General features: G+C 37.7%; 1 protein-coding gene across 1 annotated transcript in view; it reads right to left on the bottom strand.

Annotated features, from left to right (window-relative positions):
• Window positions 1-23,633, bottom strand: part of NET1 (neuroepithelial cell transforming 1) — a 42,839-nt gene extending 19,206 nt beyond the window's left edge. The window contains exons 1-3 of the mRNA XM_005564552.3: window positions 23,370-23,633; window positions 12,872-12,938; window positions 10,398-10,457 (exon numbers count right to left, since the gene is read on the bottom strand). Coding sequence (XP_005564609.3) covers window positions 10,398-10,457; window positions 12,872-12,938; window positions 23,370-23,497 — 255 coding nt within the window. The 5' untranslated portion in view covers window positions 23,498-23,633. The remainder of the gene's footprint in view (window positions 1-10,397; window positions 10,458-12,871; window positions 12,939-23,369) is intronic.
• Between the last annotated feature and the right edge of the window lie 330 nt (window positions 23,634-23,963).

The following is a 23,963-nucleotide window of genomic DNA, read 5'->3' as shown; positions in this document are numbered from 1 at the left end:
CATATGGATGGGCCTATGAGAACAGCCACAAAGTGGAAGGACCCTTGTCTCTCATGTTAATGCTTATTGAAGACTCTAAGGTGCCAGTGATTTACGTTGTGGATTCCAGTGCTGGTGCAATAGACCCGTGAGCACAGGAGCCACGAAGGCAGGCATGAAGGTTCAGTGTACTCCATCAGCAGGGGCGCTACCAAGGCTGCTTTAGTCACTGCCACTGGTGAATGCCTAACCTGCCAGCAGCTGAGAAATGACGTTGGTCTATAGTTTTCTTTTCTTGTTGTGTTGGCTTTGGTTATCAGGATAATACTGATCTGTTAGAATGGCTTAGAAAGTATTCCATTTTCTTTGATTTTCTGAAAGAGTATGAGAAGGATTAATGTTAATTCTTTTCTAAATGTTTGGTAGAATTTACCAGTAAAGCCATCTCATTCAGAGTTTTTCTTTGTGGAGAGGTTTTTGATTACAGAGTCAATCTTTTTACTAGTTATAGGTTTAGTCAGATTTTCTCTCCATCATTCAGTCTTGGTAGATTGTGTGTTTCTAGGAATTTGTCCATTTCATCTAGATTATCCACTTTTTGGCATACAATTATTCACAGTACTTTTATTAATATTGTGCTTTTTATTTCCATACAATATGGTAGTAATATCCCCACTCTCATTTTACTAATTTGAGTCTTCTTTTTTTCTTAGTCAGTCTACCTAAAGGTTTATTTTGTTAATCTTTCCAGAGAACCATATTGTGGTTTTACTCTATTGTTTTTTTGATTCTATATTTATTCCACCGTTTTTAATTAATTTCCTTCCATCTGCCAGCTTTGGGTTAAGACTGCTTTTCTTTTTATTACCTCCTTAAGGAATAAAGTTAGGGTACTGATTTGAGATATTTCTTACTTTTTAATGTAAAGTGTTTACACCTGTAAGTGTCTCTCTCAGCAATGCTTCTGTTGCATTCCGTAAGTTTTAGCATGTTGTGTTTTCATTTCCATTTGAAGGTATTTTCTAATTTCCCTTGTGATTTGTTTTGACTCATTGGTTGTTTATAATAATGAGTTGTTTAATTTCCACATACTTATAAATTTTTAAATTTCCTTTTGTTACTGCTTTTTAGTTTCACTCTGTGTGTTTAAAAAAAATGGTCTGTATGATTTCAATCTTTATAAATGTATTAAGACTTGTTTTGCAGCCTGACATATGGTCTATCCTGGAATGTTCTATATGCACTTGAGAAGAATGTATAATCTACTGTTGTTGGGTGAAGTGCTCTGTATGTCTGTTAGGTCCATTTGGTCTGAGTGTTAAGTCTTCTACTTCCTTATTGATTTCCTGTCAGGTTGTCTATCCCAATAGTTGGTAAAAATTAAAATACTAGGGAAAATATAGAGTTGAAATGGGTACTCGGGTATGAATATTATCATAAACTGATAGAAAAGTATCCATTTGCCAAACATTTTGGAAGGCAAATAGACAATATTAACAAAACTAAAACTTGCAACCCACTTCTAAACATCTATAATAGAGACACAAACATGGTCCCTCCTTGTGCACAAGAAGGTAAACTGCAGCACTGTTTTTAATATGAAAAAAATAAGAAATATACAAAAAATAGCCAGTCTTAAAAGACTGGTTAAATAGATTATGGTACCTTAACACACTATGGAATACAATATAGCAACCAAGAAGAATTAGGGAGCCTGCTTTATATGTGCCAATAAAACATAAATTTAAAAAAGCAAGCTGTAGCATATATACACGATAATCACATATCTGTAGTCATTACACATACTGTGTGAAAATAGATAAATAAAAACAAAATGACCTGGACAAACATCAAACAATAACTGGATACTTCAGAGGTTGAAGGCAGTAAAAGAGGTCTTTAAAAAAACAGTTTCAATTTTTTGCCAGAACAATGTATTCATATACTAAAAAGGAGACATAAGTATTTAAATGCATTGCAGTCTAGGAATGATTAAGCTTAAAGATAAATAGCTCTGTGTTGTTCAATGGCTTCTCAGAGCACTAATTGGGAATAATTGTTTTGTATTTAACTTTTATATTTTTGGCCAAGAGCACCATTTTCTTATATCAACACCTGAACCAGCAGTTGGCTTTCTTTTTTGGACCTCTGTCACAGCAAAACAATGTTTTGTTATCTTATAAGGCAACCAGTAGAAATCATAGCTAAGTCAAAGTGCAGGTGGAGGGCAACAGTAAGCTAGATAAGTCACTAGGTTTCACATGCCAGCTAGCTTCACACTATTCAAATCTGTGCCTTGCAACATTATCAAATTACCTGTCATGGTTCTAAAGAGGTTGTTTCTCCAAAGTGGTGTTTGGAATGTTAAGTCAGAAACTGCCAAGACATTATTATAATTATAAGCAATCACAATGCTTTTAAAATTATTTATCATTTATATGTTATTTTATTAGGACTAAAACACTTATTATTATGTTTAATCTAAAAATGGCAGAGTATACCAATACTCAAAATATAACCCCCAGGCTGGGCGCAGTGGCTCACGCCTGTAATCTCAGCATTTTGGGAGGCCGAGGCAGGTGGATCACGTGAGGTCAGGAGTTCGATACCAGTCTGACCAACATGGTGAAATCCTGCCTCTACTAAAAACACAAAATTAGCCCGGCTACTTGGGAGGCTGAGGCAGGAGAATCATTCGAACCTGGGAGGCGGAGGTTGCAGTGGGCCGAGATGGAGCCATTGCACTCCAGCCTGGGCAACAAGAGCAAAACTCTGTGTCAAAAAAAAAAAAAAATATATATATATATATATATGTGTGTGTATATGTCTATATATATGTGTATGTGTGTATATATATACACATAGCCTTTTAACTTCTAGGGAAACTGAGATCCTAAATTTGAAGCTTCAGAAAAAGAACATACTTTAAAATCTTTTTTTAGAAGTGTTCTGGTTTGTGTTATGATCATTAACTATCAGAGTTAAAGAACTTAAAAGTCACAAAAATATGCTCAGTATTACTCGTGCCAGTGTTATTTCACATTAACAAAGTCAACAATCACTTTTGACTCTTTCCTATCAAAATAAAAAGGAAAGGTTGTAGTTGCTAACATACATAGCTGAGAAACACATTTGGAAAACTAATACTACGTTCTTTTAAAAATGAATAATTGTATATATAATACAGAGGCAAGTCAGCCCAATAAGACAAGGCTGAAATTTTACCTAGAGAAAAATCTGATAAACAATCACAGCTTCAAGACAAAATAGCTAATGATCCATAACATGAAACTTCAATTGGCATCAGAGTTAAATTCTTCATATAAGATATCCAAAGTCCAAATACATAATACAATGATCATGTTACATGCTTATGTAAGTCCAAGGTCTTATGTCATTCATTTGACCTGTATTATTAATACTTCATTCATTCATTCAATATTTACTGAGTATCTATTTTTTATATATATATATATATATCTCAGGCACGGAAGCAAATAAAGTAGAATGGCTCCTAGCAACAGGCATCAAATAATCGTACTAACAGATTATGTTTAGCTTATTACATAAAAACTGTTGTATTTAGATGTAAGTCCAGGCAAAAATCAGGGGGAGGGAGTAATAACTTTAAGAATGTCTCATTCTAGTTTTTTTTTTTTTTTTGAGACGGAGTCTCGCTGTGTCGCCCAGACTGGAGTGCAGTGGCGCGATCTCGGCTCACTGCAAGCTCCGCCTCCCGGGTTCACGCCATTCTCCTGCCTCAGCCTCCGGAGTAGCTGGGACTACAGGCGCCCGCCACCACGCCCGGCTAATTTCTTTTTGTATTTTTAGTAGAGACGGGGTTTCACCGTGTTAGCCAGGATGGTCTCGATCTCCTGACCTCGTGATCCGCCCACCTCGGCCTCCCAAAGTGCTGGGATTACAGGCTTGAGCCACCGCGCCCGGCTCATTCTAGTTTTTAACTCTGGCTATACAGGAGAATCACCTGGTATCTTTAAAAAATAAAAAGAAAAATCAAATGTTCCTAGGTCCCAATGTCACCTATCCTCATTTCCTCCCCTATTCCTGCATTCATATATGGAATTGGTCTGGAATAGGGTCCCATAGCACATTTCTCCTGCTACACAAGCCGCCCTCAGGTGACTCTGACCTGCAGCCAGGGTTGAGTATCTCTGTTTTAGCCAATCATTATTTTCAAAGTATAAATACAGTTTAATGCTACTGGGATCATCAGAACTTCAAGCCTTTTGTTTGATTCACTATTTGTTACTGAGCAGGGTTTTCTATAGCTCTGAAAAGGTAAAAGTTAACTCTGTAGAAAACTCATGGCAATGCAAATAAATTTTGTAGGTAGAGATGCAGATGAGGATATTAATATTTTATATATAATCTGGTAATCTCAGTCCACCATTCTTTCCTTCAGTGATTAGTGTATGTCAGTATGTGCTAGTCCTTTGATCAGCTTTTCTATAATATTGGGTAACTCATTAATAAGTTAATTCTTTGACAGGTCTTTACTTTTAAAGAAAAAAAACAAAACAGAGCAACTAGCATAACCAAAAAGAAAAAAAAAAAAAAAGGAAAACCCACAAATAAAATCCACGACACAGAGAAAGATTACTCTTAAACCTCAAAATATGAGCAGAGTGACAAATCAGACAGTTATGAGGCCCACAAAGTATTAGCATTTGTGCATGATGAGGCAGAGGGATGGCACGGGGCTTTTCTGATGGCCCCGAGAACAGGAGAATCCCTTCAACCTCCCCTGAAGCCTCAATGGCATATTAGTCCCAGAATAGCAGCCTAATCTGGGAAAGGCTCTGAAGGATCCTGTTCTCAGGCTGAGAGCAAGAACAATGCTATGCAAATAGGTGCTGGAGCAGTCTGGCCCATGTAAACTCTCGAAACTGATACTTCTCTGCGAAAAAACTCCTAGGAGTAGACTCCAGACTGAGAAGAACAGGGCAACAGAAGCAAAGACAAGAAAAGTTCTAGATAAAAGAGAAAGGGAGCAGAAAAGATCCCAGAAAGGATGAAACCATACTTTGAAAAATTCACCTTGTGAACATAACACAAGAGGGAGCTCTAGAGTTATGAAGCTGAAAAGGCTATTCTGGCCTATTCTTCTCACCATACAGGAAACTTACTGCACTGAAAAATGAGCAACAGAAATATTAAGAATTCCACTTAACACTATTATAAAGAAAGAGAGACTGGAGTAGAATTATGTCTCTACAGCGTGAAGTAAATTAAGAAAATTACAGAAGCTATGAAAAAACGTAAGACTCAGAAATTAGGTGACTGGAGAAGGAATTGAAATGAGAGGTAATAGAACTAAGAATTAAAAATAAAAAAATTATTTCAGACTGAAAAGTACAATGCTTAATGCATTAGGGAAAAAAGGAGGATGGCTTTAAAAATAAAAAGATAAAAAGTTTTGAGAAAAAGTAATAAATAGAAAAGATTTTAAAAGATGAAGATCCGCTGGGTGCGGTGGCTCACGCTTGTAATCCCAGCACTTTGGGAGGCCAAGGCAGGTGGATCACCTGAGGTCGGGAGTTCAAGACCAGCCTGACCAACATGGAGAAACCCCGTCTCTACTAAAAATACAAAATTAGCCGGGGTGGTGGCACATGCCTGTAATCCCAGCTACTTGGGAGGCTGAGGCAGGAGAATCGCTTGAACCCGGGAGGCGGAGGTTGCGGTGAGCCGAGATCGCGCCATTGCACTCCAGCCTGGGCAAAAAGAGCGAAACTCTGTCTCAAAAAAAAAAAAAAAGATGAAGATCCAACATAATATAAAGGGTACAGAGGGGAAACAGAATATATACCAAAAAGTATAATTCGAGAAAAAAAAAGTTCCTAAAACAAAAGATGACCTGAAACTACATATTTATTATGACTTTGAACAGACATATTTTATGCCAGAACACGATGGAGTAAAATGTTAAATATACTCAATGAAAGAAAAGGTGAGCCAGGAGTTTCATATGCATCCAAATGAATCTTCAAGTATAAAGGTTGCAAACAAACTGAAAAGAACATGCAACGTGCAAGTACTTGGGGAACACCACGAACACTGCCTGAGAATCTACTCAACTCCAGGGCAGGGGTCAGCAAACTTCTGCGAAGGGCCAGAAAGTCAATACTTTTGGCTTTATAGGTCCTATGGTTCCTGTCACAACTGCTCAGCCCAGATGCTGCAGTGTTTACGAAGGCAGCTATAAACAAAACATTGACAGACCAGTCACATATGGCTTGTGGTCATGGTTGCTGACCCCTGTACTAGAGAATGAGCTTCAGAAACAAAAACAAACAAACAAACAAAAAACAAAAAACAAACAACAACAAAAAAACTAGAAAGGACTCAACATGAGGACTGGTGCTGAGAATTAAATATATATTTACCCACAGAACTAACACTACCTGATGGTTAGCAGGGTCTACAGTATAGCTTGTAATGGCTAAAAGCTCTGACAAACTATTTTTAAAAATGGGAGGAAAGTGGTGAATGTACATGAAAAGTAAAATAAGCTCACTTCCTGCCTTAAATGCATAGTTATAACTACAAGTCAAGCAATAGTACTTCAAATCAGAAGAGAAAGAAGGCAGGGAGAAGTACTAGTTAACTAAAATACTGCTCATAGGGATTAACCCATTTATAGTAGCCCAAAAGGCATTACATAAGGTATCAGTATAAAGATAACCATTAGAACAAAAACACAAACCTACCTAAATATCAAAAGATATACCAAAGCAAAGAGCAAACATACAAACAAAACATAATGAAAGACAGTATGCTACATACAGTTCATCCAATAAAGTGGAATACTATATATATATGCATATATATACATAGTTGCTTATGTATTTTTTTTTTTTTTTTTTGTTTTTGTTTTTTTGAGACGGAGTCTCACGCTGTTGCCCAGGCTGGAGTGCAGTGGCGCGATCTCGGCTCACTGCAAGCTCCGCCTCCTGGGTTCCCGCCATTCTCCTGCCTCAGCCTCCTGAGTAGCTGGGACTACAGGCGCCCGCCACCGCGCCCGGCTAATTTTTTGTATTTTTAGTAGAGACGGGGTTTCACTGTGGTCTCGATCTCCTGACCTTGTGATCCACCCGCCTCGGCCTCCCAAAGTGCTGGGATTACAGGCTTGAGCCACCGCGCCCGGCCAGTTGCTTATGTATTTTAAAAGTGGAAGAATAAACCATAAAATTAAAAAAAAAGATTTCATCTGAAAGAGGGAGTAGGGTAGAAGAGTCAGGAATAGGAACAAGAATCCTCTAGAATGACTTCAAAATTCTACATAATTTTGTCACACAATTATAAGATAAATTTAAAAAGCAGTAATTCTTAAACGACAAAAATTTTTTAAAAACCAAATGAGCTGTTGGTGTAATTACACACAGAAGTTAGTGTAATAATTTAAAAGTACAGTAATTTGACTGTTCATCCCTACTATGTTACAACCTAAAGGTTTAAAAAAAGCTGAAAAATGCAAGAAAACAGAAAACGTTTTCAGTAATCATTAATAGTTATGCAAGCTGTTGTCTTTGAACTGTGGTATAAATCAAATGTATAATTAAATCAGTGTCTCTGGACTTTTGGTGAAGTTGAAGGAACTCTACATAGTAAGACTGATAAGATTAAGTTAAATCCCTTTATCTTGGAATTTGAAATTTCAATATAAATTCCTATTTTGTTTTTTTAAATTAGATTTATCTCCTAGCCCTATTCATTAAAAAGGCCTACCAACAATGACTAACCCAGTAGAAGGGAGTACTACTAATGCCCAGATTTTAGCCTCTACCATTTCCCAAAGCAGCCAGACTCCTTTTAGAAATGGCTGATTCCAGGCATAGAGCATAAAAATAGGATCTGCAATAATTTGTCATCCTAAAAGGCAAGGAGGCTATTAAGCCTCCTTGATGTGAGGCTTATCTCACTAGATGTGAGATAAAGGTCATGTCAAAAGACACAGGAACCATCCTGAAATAGCAACCAACAGCCAAAGACTGATATGTGAGGCATCAGTAAGAATAACTGAAATGAGGCCAGGTGCGGTGGCTCATGCCTGTAATCCCAGCACTTTGGGAGGCTGAGGTAGGAGCACTGCTTGAGGCTAGGAATTTGAGGCCATCCTGGCCAACATAGTGAGACCCTGTCTTTTCTACAAAACAAAATAAAAAAAACCCTGAATCCATGTAAAACAAGTATTTATATGCATTAGTTCATAATACTAAGAAAAAAAAATCATTACTTTCAGAGAAAGATAATGAATAGAACTTATTATTTTTGAAAACTGATAAAGGAAAAGAATCAAGCACTTGTTCTGCTCTGACTATAAATCAGAACTTCAGAGTAATCAAATGACTAATAAGGGGAATTTTCTCTTTACAGAAGTATTCCAGTTAATAAACAGAGGTCTGATAAAGACATGTCATCACCTTGCAACCTCCAAGAAAAAAATGCATGTAGGCAACGAGAATCCATTTTGAGAGCATCACAGAAAGGCATTATATACTTTTTGAGGCAAGTACACGGCCCAAAAAAACCACACTGGATCAGGTCTCTAGATCTAATTACCAACTTATCAGAAATACAGGGAAAAGAGGAACACAGTCAATGATATCATGGGGATGCAATCATAAATATTCAGGCTATAAAAAGATATATAGGAAAATCCTGCGTGACATGTTTCTTCAACAACAAAAAATTCCAAGAAAATAGTTACAGGGGAAACCAATGAACTAAAAGAAACTTAAGAGATATAGTTAATCACAATGTATGTGTCTTATTTGGACTACAAACAGACAAAATGAATCCAAAACCAAAAAAAAAAAAACAAAAAAACAACAAAAAAAACCAAAAACCAAAAAACTAAACAAAAAACCCCACAAAAACACACAAACAGGTTCAAGAAAATGCATGAATTCTGAACTGAATCTGATATTAAGGAATTATTGTTATTTGTACTGTTTTGTAGAAAGTGTATTTTATTGTTTTTAAAAAGTTCTTATCTGAGGCCCAGCATGGTGACTCACACCTGTGAGTTTGAGACCAGCCTGGCCAACATGGCAAAACCCCATCTCTACTAAAAATACAAAAATTATCCGGGCATGGTGGCACACACCTGTAGTCTCAGCTACTCAGGAGGCTGAGGCAAGAGAATCGCTTGAACTCAGGAGGCTGAGGTTGCAGGGGGCTGAGACTGCACCACTGTACTCCAGCCTGGGAGACAGAGCGAGTCTCCATCTCAAAAAAAAAAAAAAAAAAAAAAAGTTCTTATCTCAGACAATAAAGATAATAAATAGAATGGAATATTTACAGATGAAAGGACATGACATCTATGATTTGCTTCAAAATAATCCATATATTGATAATTGCTAAAGCTTAGCATGTATTTTACTGTGGCAAACTATAAATACTATTTATGTATTTGATTTGATTTGAAACATACCTAAAAATAATCAAGGTTGTCATTTCATACTTTTTTCTTTTTTTGAATACAAGATATTTTAAATGCAACTAAAACTGTTTTGCAAAATGCCTAAAACGTAAAACACATAATTCTTCTATGAAGACACTGTGTACTAAAAATAAGAAAAAAACTGACTTGCTGGATTTGCTAAAATGTTGATGAGCAGATTATAAAAATTTAACTTTTAGAAAATATCTCGTCTTTAAAAAGAAACAGCAGCTGCTGCTGTTAAACATAATATGAAACATTTTTAAAAATCGCATTTAAAAATGTACAACTCTTTTATAACCTTAGAAAAAGACTCTCCAAAACCAAGATGCTACAATAAAATTTGCCAACCGGCAAAAATGATGTTAGTAATTCCAAAGATACTAGGTTTTTGGACTTAAGTACAATTTCATATAAGAAAACTTCAAGTATTTTAAAGTGTGTGCTGAGTGTTAGTTTATCCTATGTCACATACTTGAGGCCCATGGACCACATATGACTTACAGATAAGCTATTTTGCTTGCATGTATTTTTTAAGAAAAATGGACGCAACATTTAAAATTCAGGAGATTTCACTTAAAAATCCAGGTTTTGACAGTCCTACATGTGACAATGGGCTAGAACCTGGGGCTTTTTCACCACTGGCCCTCTCGTCCCTCCTTCCTTCGCACAGATTACAGCCTGTCTCCTTAGGCATTTGTGTTTGCGATCAGTAGTTATAGCCTAATATTTTGAGAGTAGTTTCTCCCTCATTCTTAACAAAGAAGTAGAATAGCAAAAAAGACGGTGTCTGTGAGCTAATATTATTCACTTTTGCACTTACGAAATAAAAAAAAAAAAAAACCCCAAACCAAAAAAACCCAAACCAGCATTCATTATTCTTGTAGCACAGAAATAAAATGCTATCTGCATATTTTCAAACGCTTTTCTTTAACAGGGCAGCAGGGCTTACCTTCAGATCAAGGCTGCTAAGGCTTACAACATCATCATCTTTCTCTCTGCGTTTTCTTTTCTAAAAGAAAAAAAGAGATTTCATTCTCATATAAAAGGAATGCATATTACATCACAAAACAAAGACTCTAGAAAACTAGAAAAATCAATTTTAAAAAGTTAAGCCTTTGGCGATAGTCACAAGAAAATTACTTTGAGGCCGGGTGCGGTGGCTCACGTCTGCAATTTCAGCACTTTAGGAGGCTGAGGCGGGGGGATAGTCTGAGGTCAGGAGTTCAAGACCAGCCTGGCCAAAGTGGTAAAACCCCGACTGTACTAAAAATACAAAAAAAAAAAAAAAAAAAAATTAGCTGCACGTGGTGACAGATGCCTGTAGTCCGAGCTACTTGAGAGGCTGAGGCAGGAGAATCGTTTGAACCTGGGAGGCAGAGGTTGCAGTAGATGAGATTGCGCCACTGCCCTAAGAAGAAAATTATTTTGAGGAGGGACGTTCATGAATTGTCTTTGGAATAGATACTGTCTAAACAGTCTCCCCTGTCTAAACAGTCTCCCCTGACAGAGTCATCACTGCTGTGAAGTGGCTACCCTATTAAAACACTACTTAAGTTTTTCAGAACAGAATCTTATGTAAATCAAGGGCTGTCGGTACTTGTTAGAGAAAAAGTAAAAATTTTTAAAATATAAAATCAGCCAGTTTTTTTTTTTTTTTTTTAAAGGAACACATTATTTATCTTGGGGGCAAGGTCTTCACTAGAAAAAGAAAATCCTTTTCTCATGGCCCAAAGTAATTAAGATTTGTTGCCTGAGGCAGGATTGATTAACTGGAAGGTGAACAGCCATGTCCCTGCAGTACTTTCCACTTATCATTTATCACTTTCATTCAGCCCTGCTGGTGCCAGCAGTGGCAAAACTGTGTATATATCTACCATTTCTGGTACTTAATCCATACTGAATAAGCACCCATGAGTAACACTTTATTCTCCCATATCTCAAAATAACTTTTCAGGTTATCTACACTGCTTAGCTCTTGGGAACTCTTAAGTGACTAGTTAGGGTTCCCTTCAATTTCCTGGCCCCACAGTAAGGAGAAACTGCTGGGAATTGAATCAAAATTGAGCAAGATAGGGCCAATAGAGAAGAAGAAGAAAAAAAAAAGGAAAGGCAAAGTCCAGATAGAAGTGGAGAAAGTAATAGAGCCAGGCGGTCTCAGAAAGCAAGCTACCATAAAAACAACACGAAGGAGGGCTGTGAAGTCAGAAAAGCTATCTGAGCCAAGATTTTGTGTACAAGTTGAAAACTAAATTCACACTAAAATGGAACAGAAAATTCTCAAAGTCAAATTCTACACAATATCACTCTATGAAAAAAGAAAACAAGGAACAGAATCTATCCCCTAGGAAATGATTGCACACCAGGAAGAAATGCTCAAAGAAGCAGAGCAAAATTATAACACACAGTTTTGAATTGAGCTAAAAGACGTTAGGAAAATGATCTAAGACATGAAAGAACAATATATATCAGAATTGAGGTGATGGAACTCAAAAAATATTTTATTGATCCCTAGGTCATACCCAGAAGATACAGAAATTATGAATAATATGATCCCAGGTTTGAAAAGCCAACTAACCAAAAATCCTGCTTGTATATTTATCTGTGAACCTGTTTGTGTATATTAATGATATGAGCAAAATACAGAAGGATACGTATGGTACTGTTGACACGGTTACAGCAGAGCCTGGGAATGGACTAATATGGAGAAGAAGAAGAGAGGGGGAGGAAACTGCCTAGCAAAATAAGACTGTACTGAGGGGAAGAAAGCACATATATGATCATACTTATGCATTTATGTGAAATTGTATTTTGAATCATTTTTGCTATTTTTCCCAAATAAGCATAAGAATCATGATCTATTTGTACATACTTTATTTATATATGTATTATGAGCTAACAAGTTTTAAGCACAAAAAGAACCAATTTTCTGTTGTCACTTCACACAAAATTAAATGCCTTTGTAAAGTCCTGCTATAAAAATAAGAGTCCCTCTATGCTGAGATGATTAATAGCAGAAAACCATTCATTATATATATTAAATATATATACATAATATGCAATAAAGCATTTTTATATTTTTCAGCCAAGAAAAAAGGGCAATAGAGGATGTATACAAATAATTTCATGTTTCATAATATATTATCAGATTTAACATTGAAAGGAATAAGAGAAAGGATGGCATAGAGTTAAAGATGAATACATGTGAGTACTTTGCAAAATGTTTTATATTTACTTGAAACAAAAAGTTATTACAGCTTGTTAGCAGAAAAGGACTAAATTAGGCTGCCAAAGATGGTTATAGGAATTCTGTTCCTCAAGACACTCAGAGAAGTACAGACCACTGCGCTGTATAACAGACTGAAAGACAACTGGGGAATTAATTCTATCTAATGTCTTGAAATAAAAACCCAGGTATCTACTCACCAAAGTGAAGTCCCAGTTGGGGCCAGGTGTTAAGAATGTGAAGGAGCTGCCTCTCCGAAGGGAGTATCTGTTAACAGAAAATTCAAACAATAAATAAAGGAGTGACTTTAGCATAATAGAGCATCAAACAGATAAAAAGCTATACTTTCCATACTTTCAAAACTGTTTAAAGTAGCCTGATTTGTCATTCAATCTTAGTAATATGAGAGATGGTATATATATATATAAAAACAAACAAACAGGGTATAGGTTTTGTCATTCTCGTAATCTTTACAGTGAAAGGGCCTACATAAAATTAGTGAACAGATTATTTTAAAAAATAATTCACCAAACCCAGCAGAGTTTACCTTAGGAACATACACATAGTTAAAAAACATGAAATATATTAATAGGTTAAATAAAAAACAGCAAACAAACTTCCTAAGTGCAAAAAATTAAGAAACACATTCATGTATAGTATTTTAAAAAACAAAAATTAAAGGATACTCTTAACAAAACCTAACTTCACATTATATGCATTTCATGTAAATCCCTAACTTTTTAAAACTGCAATTTAACAAACAAAATACAAAGCTATGAATAACTACATTTGAGACAAAGATCTCAAGATTAAAATGTGATTAGATTTTTATTCTTTACTATTAAGTGAAAGATTTTTGGTTTTTTTTTTCCATTCAATGTAAAGACATAAAGCAAGAAAGTCCTGTGACAAAACCTGTCTTCACCTTTCTAAAATATGTCGCTATATGTTTATAAAGTATAAACCTGTGTTTATAAAATATGTAGAAACCACAAAAACACAGCACAAGAGATAAAGGCAGTTTATAAAGTATATTTATTATTAATCACTTCAGATGTAAACAAATGTAGAACGAACACAGATTTTTTTTTTTCCCTTGTGGAAATAAATGAAGATCAATCAAAAGAGAAAAGCAAAGGCTATTTATTCAGTGCTTGCTACAACAGGGGAGTCGTCTATTGTCATTTGCATCTTGACAGAGACTAAAAGACAAGTAGACGAGTGTGAAGTTTCATAATGGAAAATCAGGTATGCTCTGATTGGAGGCTGTTGGCCTGGGGAGCTGTAGGCAGGCTAACTAGAAGTGGGGGCAGCGTACTGTGATTGGTTAGAGCGTATATCTGGCTTTCACAGGTTGGTTACGAATTGGAAGCGGGACAAAAATTAGGAAGCTGGCAGTTATTAATGAAGTCCTGGACATTTTAGGTCAATTATTATAGTAGTTATTATTTGGCTTCTCGGATTGTCAAGTCATTGTCTGTTTATACATGTGATCCTTAAGCCTCATAGTCTTTGTTCATTGAAAGTTATAAAAACACCACTCATCAGTGTCTTTCCTGCAAAAATATACAAGCTTAAATCAAATACAAGGGCTTCTGGAATTTTCTAAGCTAAATATAAAGGAGAAATTTTGCTGCTGTTGTTGTTGTTGTTTGACAAGGAACACAAAGGAAACTGGCTATAAGATAAAGAGGAGGTCTGCAAAACTTCACAGCTGAATTAATACTTAATACAAAGTATTACTGAATCTGAAAGAAAAATAGCAATTAACAAAGCATTAAGTTGGAGTGAAATGAGTTACACTCTGGAAACTGCAACTAGTTCCTCACATTTGAGTAAAGAAATAAGGAAGGGCTAAAGTATCATGAAAGGCCTCACTTACTGCACTCAAGAGAGAATGGACTTGATCTTGAGTATGTGTGGCAGCCATTGAATCTTAAGTAACATGAACAATGGATTGTAAGAAGGCAAGATTGCTCAGTTAGGAGGCAGCTCCAATATTGCTTACAAAAGATGACTGGGGCTCTGGCAGCAGTAACAAGATTAGAGAGAAGCTGATTTGAGAGAGGGTTCGATGTCAAAATTGCCAGGACAGACTTCTCCCTTTTCCTCCCTAAATCTGTTCAGTTATTACCAAGGTTCTTGACCTGGGGAAAATATGATGCCACTAACAGAAATTAGATGCAAAGATCTTAAGATATTTAAAACAAACATTTCCTAAATAATTATTTGGAGAAAATCAAAACACAGTAAGACTACTTATGGAGCTCAAACTTTTTTTGAGGGCTTCTTTACTAGTGCAAAACGACCTAAGAAGTTGATTATTCCATCTTTTCTTGCTACTGCAGAAAAGTCAGGCAACAACAAATAAAATGGTAATTTTTTCTTGAGAAAAACCCTGGAACAAGGTATTTAAACAAAAAAAGTCATCTAAAATAAATTATAATTCATATCAAGAAATACATAGGATGATTACTATAAACAAATGGTAAATTATGAGAAAGACAGGACCTCTCTATCATGAGTCTACAGATCACACTTAAAAACACTACCCTAGGAATTAATACTCTTAGTGTATTAAATGCTACTGTATGCTACATGGTTAGCAGGAGCCATCAGTGGGCACTGGCTTAAGAAAAAGCAATTATGATTTCTCAGGTTGTTTTAAATCCAATACAAATCTACATTACAAAGTGGCATTAACCGTGGCACTTAAAATATTCAGTAAATACTTCCTTTCAGGTATAAGCATTAGGGAGTATTACAAAACCAAAGCTACTAATTTCTTTATTCCCTAGAAATGACCACACTAACCTCAGACTGCATTTGCCATCTGAAAGCTGGAAAGAAAAATGGCTCTTAAGAATTTTTTAAAGTTTAACTGGAAAAATATATCCAATCATATGATAAAATTCTTTCCAGCAGTATCTGTAACCAGCTTTACAGTAATGCTATTTTTTCCCACTTCAATAACAAGTTCCTATTTATTCTGAATACCCATGGAAAAAGGAACCCAAAAAACAAACTGTGCCCAGAAAGTATGTGAGACAGTGCCAACTTTCACAAATCTTGGAAAGACATATACTCATTTTTCACAAGGGTCAGACTCAAAATGTAATAGCTATTTTAAATCCTTGTGGGGAAAAAAATGATTTCATAAAACATTAAGATTACAAGTTGTTTTTCCAGAAGACACACAGAACAACCTCCTAAAAAGGAGGGTTTAAAGGATGAAATGTAGAGCAAAAAGTGGCAGTGCACCTTTTCAAGAATTTTTGTCCATATATCCAATGTATTTTTCCATATATCCAAATAATTATAATATTTAAGGAATAAAATAAACTAATACATTAAGGAATTAGCTTAGTGTATTAAATTAAGTTCCTGATTTGACTCCTATAGATTTTCCTTGGCCTTTAATGTATTTCCTTTCATACCATTTGGTATATTTTTGAACAATGTACATTATTTTTACACTAAATTAGGTTTAGTCAAAGAAATCATAATTAAATTGAAAAAGCTGTTGTTCACAAGAAAAGTATCTTGTCAATTCATTCTTAAGCCAAATTATGTTTTCAGAGATTCTGATTTGTGTCACCACCTCCTCCATCATGACAGATAAGACCTGACCTGAAATTATAAATATTTTCAAAAAATGTATTGAACATTACTATTACCAACAGAAAAAAAGCATTCTTAGATGCATAATTTACCCTCAAGATGCATTCATCATAAAAAAATGGATGTAGAATGAAAACGAGTTTCAGAAAAAGATTTTAAAAAGGACAATAGTTAACATTTATTGGGTGCCTACTATATGACAAGCACTGTACATATACTCATCCTAAAAATAACATTTTTTCCAATTAAATAAAGAATATCTGTAAATGTTAAACATATAAAAAGAATTATACCATACGTGTAAAAAGAATGGTATAATTTATCCTCTGCAGTTAACATTTTTAGAATGGTATGATTTATCCTCTGCAGTTAACATTTTTTACATTTGGGGTGTGCTAAGCAACTGAGGTTCTCAATTTCTTTGCAAATAAGGCAAAAACAAACTAAATTATTATAAAAACAATTCATTTATTTGGGTCAAATATCTGATGTAGTAGACATCCACTACTGTTTTGACTCTTCAGCATCTTTGCTATCAAGGAGTTGTCTCTTCCACTTCTGACAATCATGTAGACTATGTCTCCCATCATACTTGGGTTTTCTCATCTGCATGAGAGTCTCAACTAATATATACATCTTGGAATATCTTGTCTAGAACACAGTTTAGCATCTAGAAACCAGCAAACACTGGCCCCAAAGCACCCCAGACATCCTAATGTCCTGCATTAATTCTCAGGCCTTGCCCAGGGCAGCAAATTCAGGGAAGAGGGAACAGGGGATAATGACAACAGCAAGTAACAGTAAGGAAAGAGAAATTCTGAAGGCTTCCATCATTAAAAATCCAGTACTCTTTGGAAACAGTGTGGCAATTCCTTAAGATGTTAGTGATAAGTTTACTGTCGGACCTGATAATTCCACCCCCAAGAATTTACCCAAGAGGAGTGAAAATGTATGTCTACACAAATACTTTTTTTTTTGAGATGGAGTTTTGCTCTGTCACCCAGGCTGGAGTCCAGTGGTATGATCTCAGCTCACTGCAACCTCCACCTCCCGGGTTCAAGTAATTCTCCTGCCTCAATCTCCCAAGTAGCTGGGATTATACATGCATGCCACCACACCCAGCTAAATTTTATATTTTTAGTAGAGACAGGCCATGTTGACCAGGCTGGTCTCGAACTCCTGATCTCAGGTGATCCACCCGCCTCGGCCTCCCAAAGTGCTGGGATTACAGGGGTGAGCCACTGCGCCCAGCCTACACAAAGACTTACATGCAAATGTTCATAGCAGCATTATCCATAAAAGCACCAAACTATAAACAAATCAAATGTACAACAGCTGGTAAATGGAGTTGACAAAATGTAGTATATTCATATAATGGAATATGGTTTGGCAATAAAATGAAATACTGATGTAAGTGAAAGAAGGCAGATGCAGAAAGACTACACATTATATGATTCCACTTGTATGTCCTGAAAATAGAAATTTGTAGAGCTAGAAAGCAGATCAGTGGCTGCCTAGGGCTGGGGTAGGAGCAGGGATATTTGGGATGATGAAATGTTCCAACAGTGGATTGTGGTGATGACTGCACAACTCTTTAAATTTACTGATAATCACTGAATTGTATACCTACAAAGGGTGAATGTTATGATATACAAATCATACCTCAATAAACTATTTAAAAACGTAGTCAACTTATGTGGGAGCACATGGCCTTATAAGCTTCTGTGAGTATGCTTTTCATTTTTGGCAACTACCACTACTACTATTACTACTAATAAAGATCCTGGGTTGTCAAGAATTGGTTTAAGACTATACCTTTAACTCTGGATATCCACTGTACAAATCCATCAATCAATTTTACTGGCAAAACAAAATTCAAAGAGTAAGCCTTATCACTATTGGTAGATCATAGGTCATACTATTATTTTTCTACCAATGGAAAACATTATTTCAAATCTGCAAAAAAGGAAAATATAAAATCCTTAAAAGGATCAGTCTGTATTTATATTTCTGCCATATGGGTGATATGTAAAGTTCTATGGCTTTCCCTAAGGCCCTGAAAGACAGAAATAAAATTATTTAAACGTTATTTGTGTCCAATTTTCAGGACCTTAGACATAGGTACTACGAAGTCAGATTTAGAGACTAAGTAACTTGCTCAAGGTCCTCAAGAGCCAGAATTTGAACCTAGGAAGTGTGACTGCTTTTAAAGCCTAAACTCTTTAAACATTACTCTTTGTCTACGGGTTCTAGTCTAAAAGAATGTTAAAAGAATATACATTCTCAAAGGAGAAGACAGAAAATAATTAGGTAAATCAAAGCTGAGGCCAGAACAGACTTGGTATCAAAAAAACTAGGCCAGAAAAGCAGGCCTCATTCTGAGCGCTCAACCATGTAGTATAACCTAGGGTTCTTTAGAAAGACCCTTGGCAGCTGGGCACAGTGACTCATACCTGTAATCCCAGCACTTTGGGAGGTCAAGGTGGGCGGATCACGAAGTCAGGAGAACAAAACCATCCTGGCCAACATGGTGAAACTCCATCTCTACTAAAAATACAAAAATTAGCTGGGCGTGGTGGTGCGTTCCTGTAATCCCAGCTACTTGGGATACAAGGCAGGGCAGGGAAGTGCTGAGTAGAGGACAGCGTTCTCCTACCCAAATGTTGCATTTCCCAAGACCACTCTGGCCCACCACGTCCCCATCCTGTGCCTATAAAAACCCCCAAGACCCTAGCAGGCAGACACACAGGCGGCTGGATGTCAAGAGGAACACACCGACATGGGAGTACACTGGCACGCTGGCAGGCCATCGATTGGTAGAACGACGCAGAGGTTGGCCAGGGAGGTTGGAGGAGAATCGGGGAACCTGATTCCAGGGGAAAACCATTTCCCTTCTGGCTCCCCCATCTGCTGAGAGCTGCTTCCACTCAATACAATCTTGCAATCATTCTCCAAGCCAACGTGTGATCTGACTGTTCCACTACATCAAGGCAAGAACCCTGGGATACAGAAAGCCCCCTGTCCTTACAATAAGGCAGGGGTCTAATTAAGCTGACGAACACAAGCCACCTACGGATGGCTAAACTAAAAGAGTACCCTGTAACACATGTCCACTGAGGCTTCAGCTGTAAACATTCACCCGTAGACATAGCCGTGGGGTTGGAGCCCCACAGCCTGCCTGTCTGTATGTTCCCCTAGAGGTTTGAACAGCAGGGCACTGAAGAAGCCAGCATACCCCCAGTGCATGCCCTGCGTGGGGGACAAGGGAACTTTTCCCATTTCAAAAGAAATGAATCCCATTTACAACTGCATCACAAAGAACAAAATACTTAAGAATAAATTTAGCAAAACATGCAGAACTATACTCTGAAAACTACAAAACACTGTTGAAAATAATTAAAGATCTAAATAATTGGAAAAACATCCCTTGTCCATGGATCAGACTACTTAACTCTGTGTAGAGGGCAATATTCCTGAAAATGATCTACAAGATTTAATGCAATTCCTATCAGAATCCCAGTGGACTCCTTTGTAAAAATCAATAAACTGATTCTAAAATTCACGCAGAATTGCAGGAGACCCAGGATAGCCACAGCAATCTTGGGGAAAAAAAGAACAAAGTAGGAGGACTCACATTTCCCAATTTCAAAACTTACCACACAAAGCAACGGTAATCAATACACTATGGTAATGGCATAGGGCTATTACATATAGATCAAGGGAATAAAAGTCAAAGTCTAAAAATAAACTCTCATGTTTATGGTCAACTGATTTTTGACAAGGGTGCTAAGACTACTCAATGGGAGAAGGAACAGTCTTCAAAAAATGGTGCTGGGGTACCTGGATAGACACATGAAAAAGAATTAGGTTGGACCCTCATCTCACATTATATACAAAAACTAACTCAAAATGTATTAAAGACCTAAATGTGAAAGCTAAAACGATACAATTCTCAGAAGAAAGCACTGGGGAAAGGATTCGTAACAATGGATTTAGCAGTGATTTCTTGGATATGACATCAAAACACAGGCAACAAAAGCAAAAATAGACAAGTAAGACTACAAACTAAAACATTTTTGTGCTTCGAAGAACATCATGACAGTGAAAAGACAACCCACAGAATAAGAGAAAATATTTGCAAATAATCTATCTGATAAGGGACTTGTATCCAGAATAAAGAACTCTTAACTCAATAAAAAAGAAATTTGCAAATGAGCAGGGCCAGATGCGGTGGCTCTCGCCGAGGCAGGCGAATCACAAGGTCAGGAGTTCAAGACAAGCCTGGCCAACATGGTGAAACCCCGTCTTACTAAAAATACAAAAAATTAGCCACGTGTGGTGACACATGCCTGTAGTCCCAGCTACTCAGTAGGCTGAGGCAGGAGAATCGCTTGAACCTGGGAGGCAGAGGTTGCAGCGAACCAAGATCGCACCACTGCACTCCAGCCCCGGTGAGAAGAGTGAGATTCTGTCTCAAAAAAAAAAAAAAAAAAACCCCAAAGGATGGCCCACCAAAAATGGCCACACACATTACATGAATTCATTCATATGCGATGTCCAGAACACAGAAATTCCTACAGACCAACAGATTAGGTTTTGGGGCAGAAGGGGAACAACAGCTAAAGGTTATAAATGCTCTTTTTGAGGTGATGAAAATGTTCTAAGTAGTACGATTTAAGTGGGTAAATTGTACTGTACGTATTTGTCTTTCAAATTAGTTTATAGTGAGTTTTGCAGAACATTTTTTAATAGTCACACAATCATATACACAAATTTTCCTTATGATTTCTGAATCTGATACAGCCCTTAGTTGTTTCTTGCCTCACAATTAATACTATCTTGTAATATTTTACATATTCTTGTAGATGATCTTACCTCTTTTCTGGAAAAGGAATGTTAGTTATTTAATTCTCCATTTTCCCTCCATGGTTCTTCTGTGTCTCACTCTCCTCATGTTGCCTGTGTTACTACGCTTTTCTCAGAATAGATCATTTCCTACCTCACACAAAAAATAGAGGCCTGGTGGGAAAGTCCTCAAATTCCTGCTCACGACACACCCCATTCTTCAAAATTATGTACCATCCATAGCTTCTTGTTAGGCTAAATCCTCCACCTTGAATTTGGATTCTATCCTTTTCTGCCTTCTTGGATCCTTGTTCAACCATTTTTCTCCTCTACTGTCTGTTCGACCTCTCCCTCTATTTGTTAACTAAGCTCAGCACATCAAGTTTATTCTTTTTTAAGAGTCTATCCCACAAACTTGTGTTATTTCCCTCTATTCTTCTTCCTTGTCTTCCTGTTGCAGTGAGACTTCTCTTCACCAATCCCATTGCCAGCTATCAGATTTGAACAATCATCATTTTTCATTTAGACTACTGCAGACTGATTTCCTACCAATCCATCATCTAAACTTGGAAATTTTAATTTGGTATACACGGCTGAGTCCACAAATCTCCTGAAATGTTTATGTATATGAGCACGTTTTTGGGGAATAGTTTTCATAAAATATTAAGAGTGAGATGAGTCCAAAATGTTGCTTATTTTTCTCATGGAAGACAAACTGATCTTCTAAAATGCAAATATGTCATGCTATTGGCTCATTTAAAGTCTTTCAGTATTTCCCCACTACCATGAAGATAAAACCCAAACTCTGTCAAGGCATACAAGGTCTCTTCATGATGTGGCTCTTACCTCTTTAGCATAAATCTCTCATGACTACCTCCTCCTTCTCCCTATACTGGTCTCCTCTCCTCTATACAAATAGTATTGTTAATATAGTAATAAAATAGAATATACACCCAGAACTCATCAGACCCATTTGCTTCAGGGTCTTTCTACATGCCTCTCTGCCTGAAATCACCCATCTACATCTGCTCTCTAAACTGGTCCTCAAAGACTCAGGATTACAATAGGAAATCATTTCCTGTTCTCTCCAGTCAGGATTAAGTGTTCCTTTAAATCTATGGCATTCTATATTCTATAATATATAGAATTCTAATTCTATATTCTGTAATAACTTTTATCACACATTATAATTATTAACCTACTTATCTTTCTTCCCTATTAGATTATAAACCTTAAATAGTAAGAACAGTATTTTTCCATTTCCATATTCCTAGTGTTGGCACTCACATTATTTCCTGAACAAATCGCACATTCTCTTCTCAACCTGTTACAAAACACTCTAAGTTCGATATTGTAACCATTCTTGGAAACCATCTAAGATCAATACTCTCTTCTCATTACCAAATTTAATTTTCATTCCTCATCTAGCTTAATCCTCATATTTTACTTAATCCTCATTTTTATTTGACCTGTCAATAACATCTGACACAGCTCATCACGTCCTCTTGAAATCCTTTCTTCATTTGGCCTCCTGGATACTGTTCTCACTTGGTTCCCTTCCTCCTAATTCACCAGCTATCCCCTGAGCTTCGCTCTGTGAAATTTCACTGAGCCAAACACGAGTCATACACTCTCATTTCAATGTATACTTCCACAAAAAGTAAAAAGAAAAAACACGAAAATGGTTGTGATGGAAATAGGCATCTCACAACTTATCCCCTAGTCTTTTCATTCTCAGGACATGGAACCCCATTCTCGTGGTGCTCACCATGTCAGTTTCGGTCTGAGTAAAGTCATTTGGGAACTCCAGTCTACAGCCAGTTGGGTGTGGAGAACAAAACCATTGTGGCTTTTCCTAAGTCTCCCCCTGAGAAACAGTCAGGAGTAGAGGAGACTCAACAAGCCCGCCCCTTTGCCACAGGCAGGGAAAATCGCAGTTGGGAGTCTCAGGACCGACCTCAGGCCAAGGCCAGGCACACTGTCACTCCGGCCTGTGTCACCCTCATCTCCAGCGGCCCCGGTCCTCCCCCGAACCCCGCAGTCACCTTCCCCACCCCCCACTTACCTCCCAGCGGCCCTCGCCTCCCCCTGGCCCTCACCAACCCCCCCATCCCCCCCATCCCCCGCTCTCGCTGCCCCCCACACCCAACTCACGGCCAGCCCTCCCCTCCCCCCGGCCCCTGCCTCCCCAACACTCACCTCCCGTTCGGCCCTCCCCTCCCCCACACTCACCTCCCGTCCAGCTCCGGCCCAGAGGTGTCTGCCGAAGGCCCCGCCACTCCCTCCGTGCTGAGCCCAGAGGCCCGGCGGCTTCGCCTCCGCGGCCGGGGCTGTTTCTGAGCCGCCAGCTCGGGCTCCATGGCACGGAGGAGGGGGTGGGGCGGTGGCCGGGTGCCCAGAAGACCGGCAGGGACGGGCACGATGCCCGCCAGCCTCTGCCAGGCAGAAAGCGCCTGTCAGCGGACTGCAGCCGCCACCGCCGTCATCCGGGGATTTGAAAATGGCGGCTGCGCAGCGATCAGCCAATCAGTGAGCGCGCAGCGGTTCCTAGGAGACGTGGAGTCCCGCCCCTTCGCCGCTCCCGGGATCCACTTGCCTAGGAAAGAGCCTAGGAAAACTTGACATTAACTGTTGAGCGCATCCCTGAGTCCCCAAGGCCCGATACCTCCTTCATTGTTCATTAGGACTTTCACTGCAGGCCAAGGCAAATGGACTGGAAGCATTTTAAGTCATCAGATCTTTCTTAGCATTTGGGGAGAAGAGAGGTCCAAAGTAATGACCTGTAAACAAGGCTTGTTTATTGGCCATATACACACTAAATTACTG

The sequence above is a fragment of the Macaca fascicularis genome, chromosome 9 (assembly GCF_037993035.2).
Source record: "Macaca fascicularis isolate 582-1 chromosome 9, T2T-MFA8v1.1".
In the NCBI taxonomy this organism is placed as follows: Eukaryota; Metazoa; Chordata; class Mammalia; order Primates; family Cercopithecidae; genus Macaca; species Macaca fascicularis.
The sequence above is the reverse complement of the archived record's forward strand: the minus strand, read 5'-3'. Positions and strand labels throughout refer to the sequence as shown.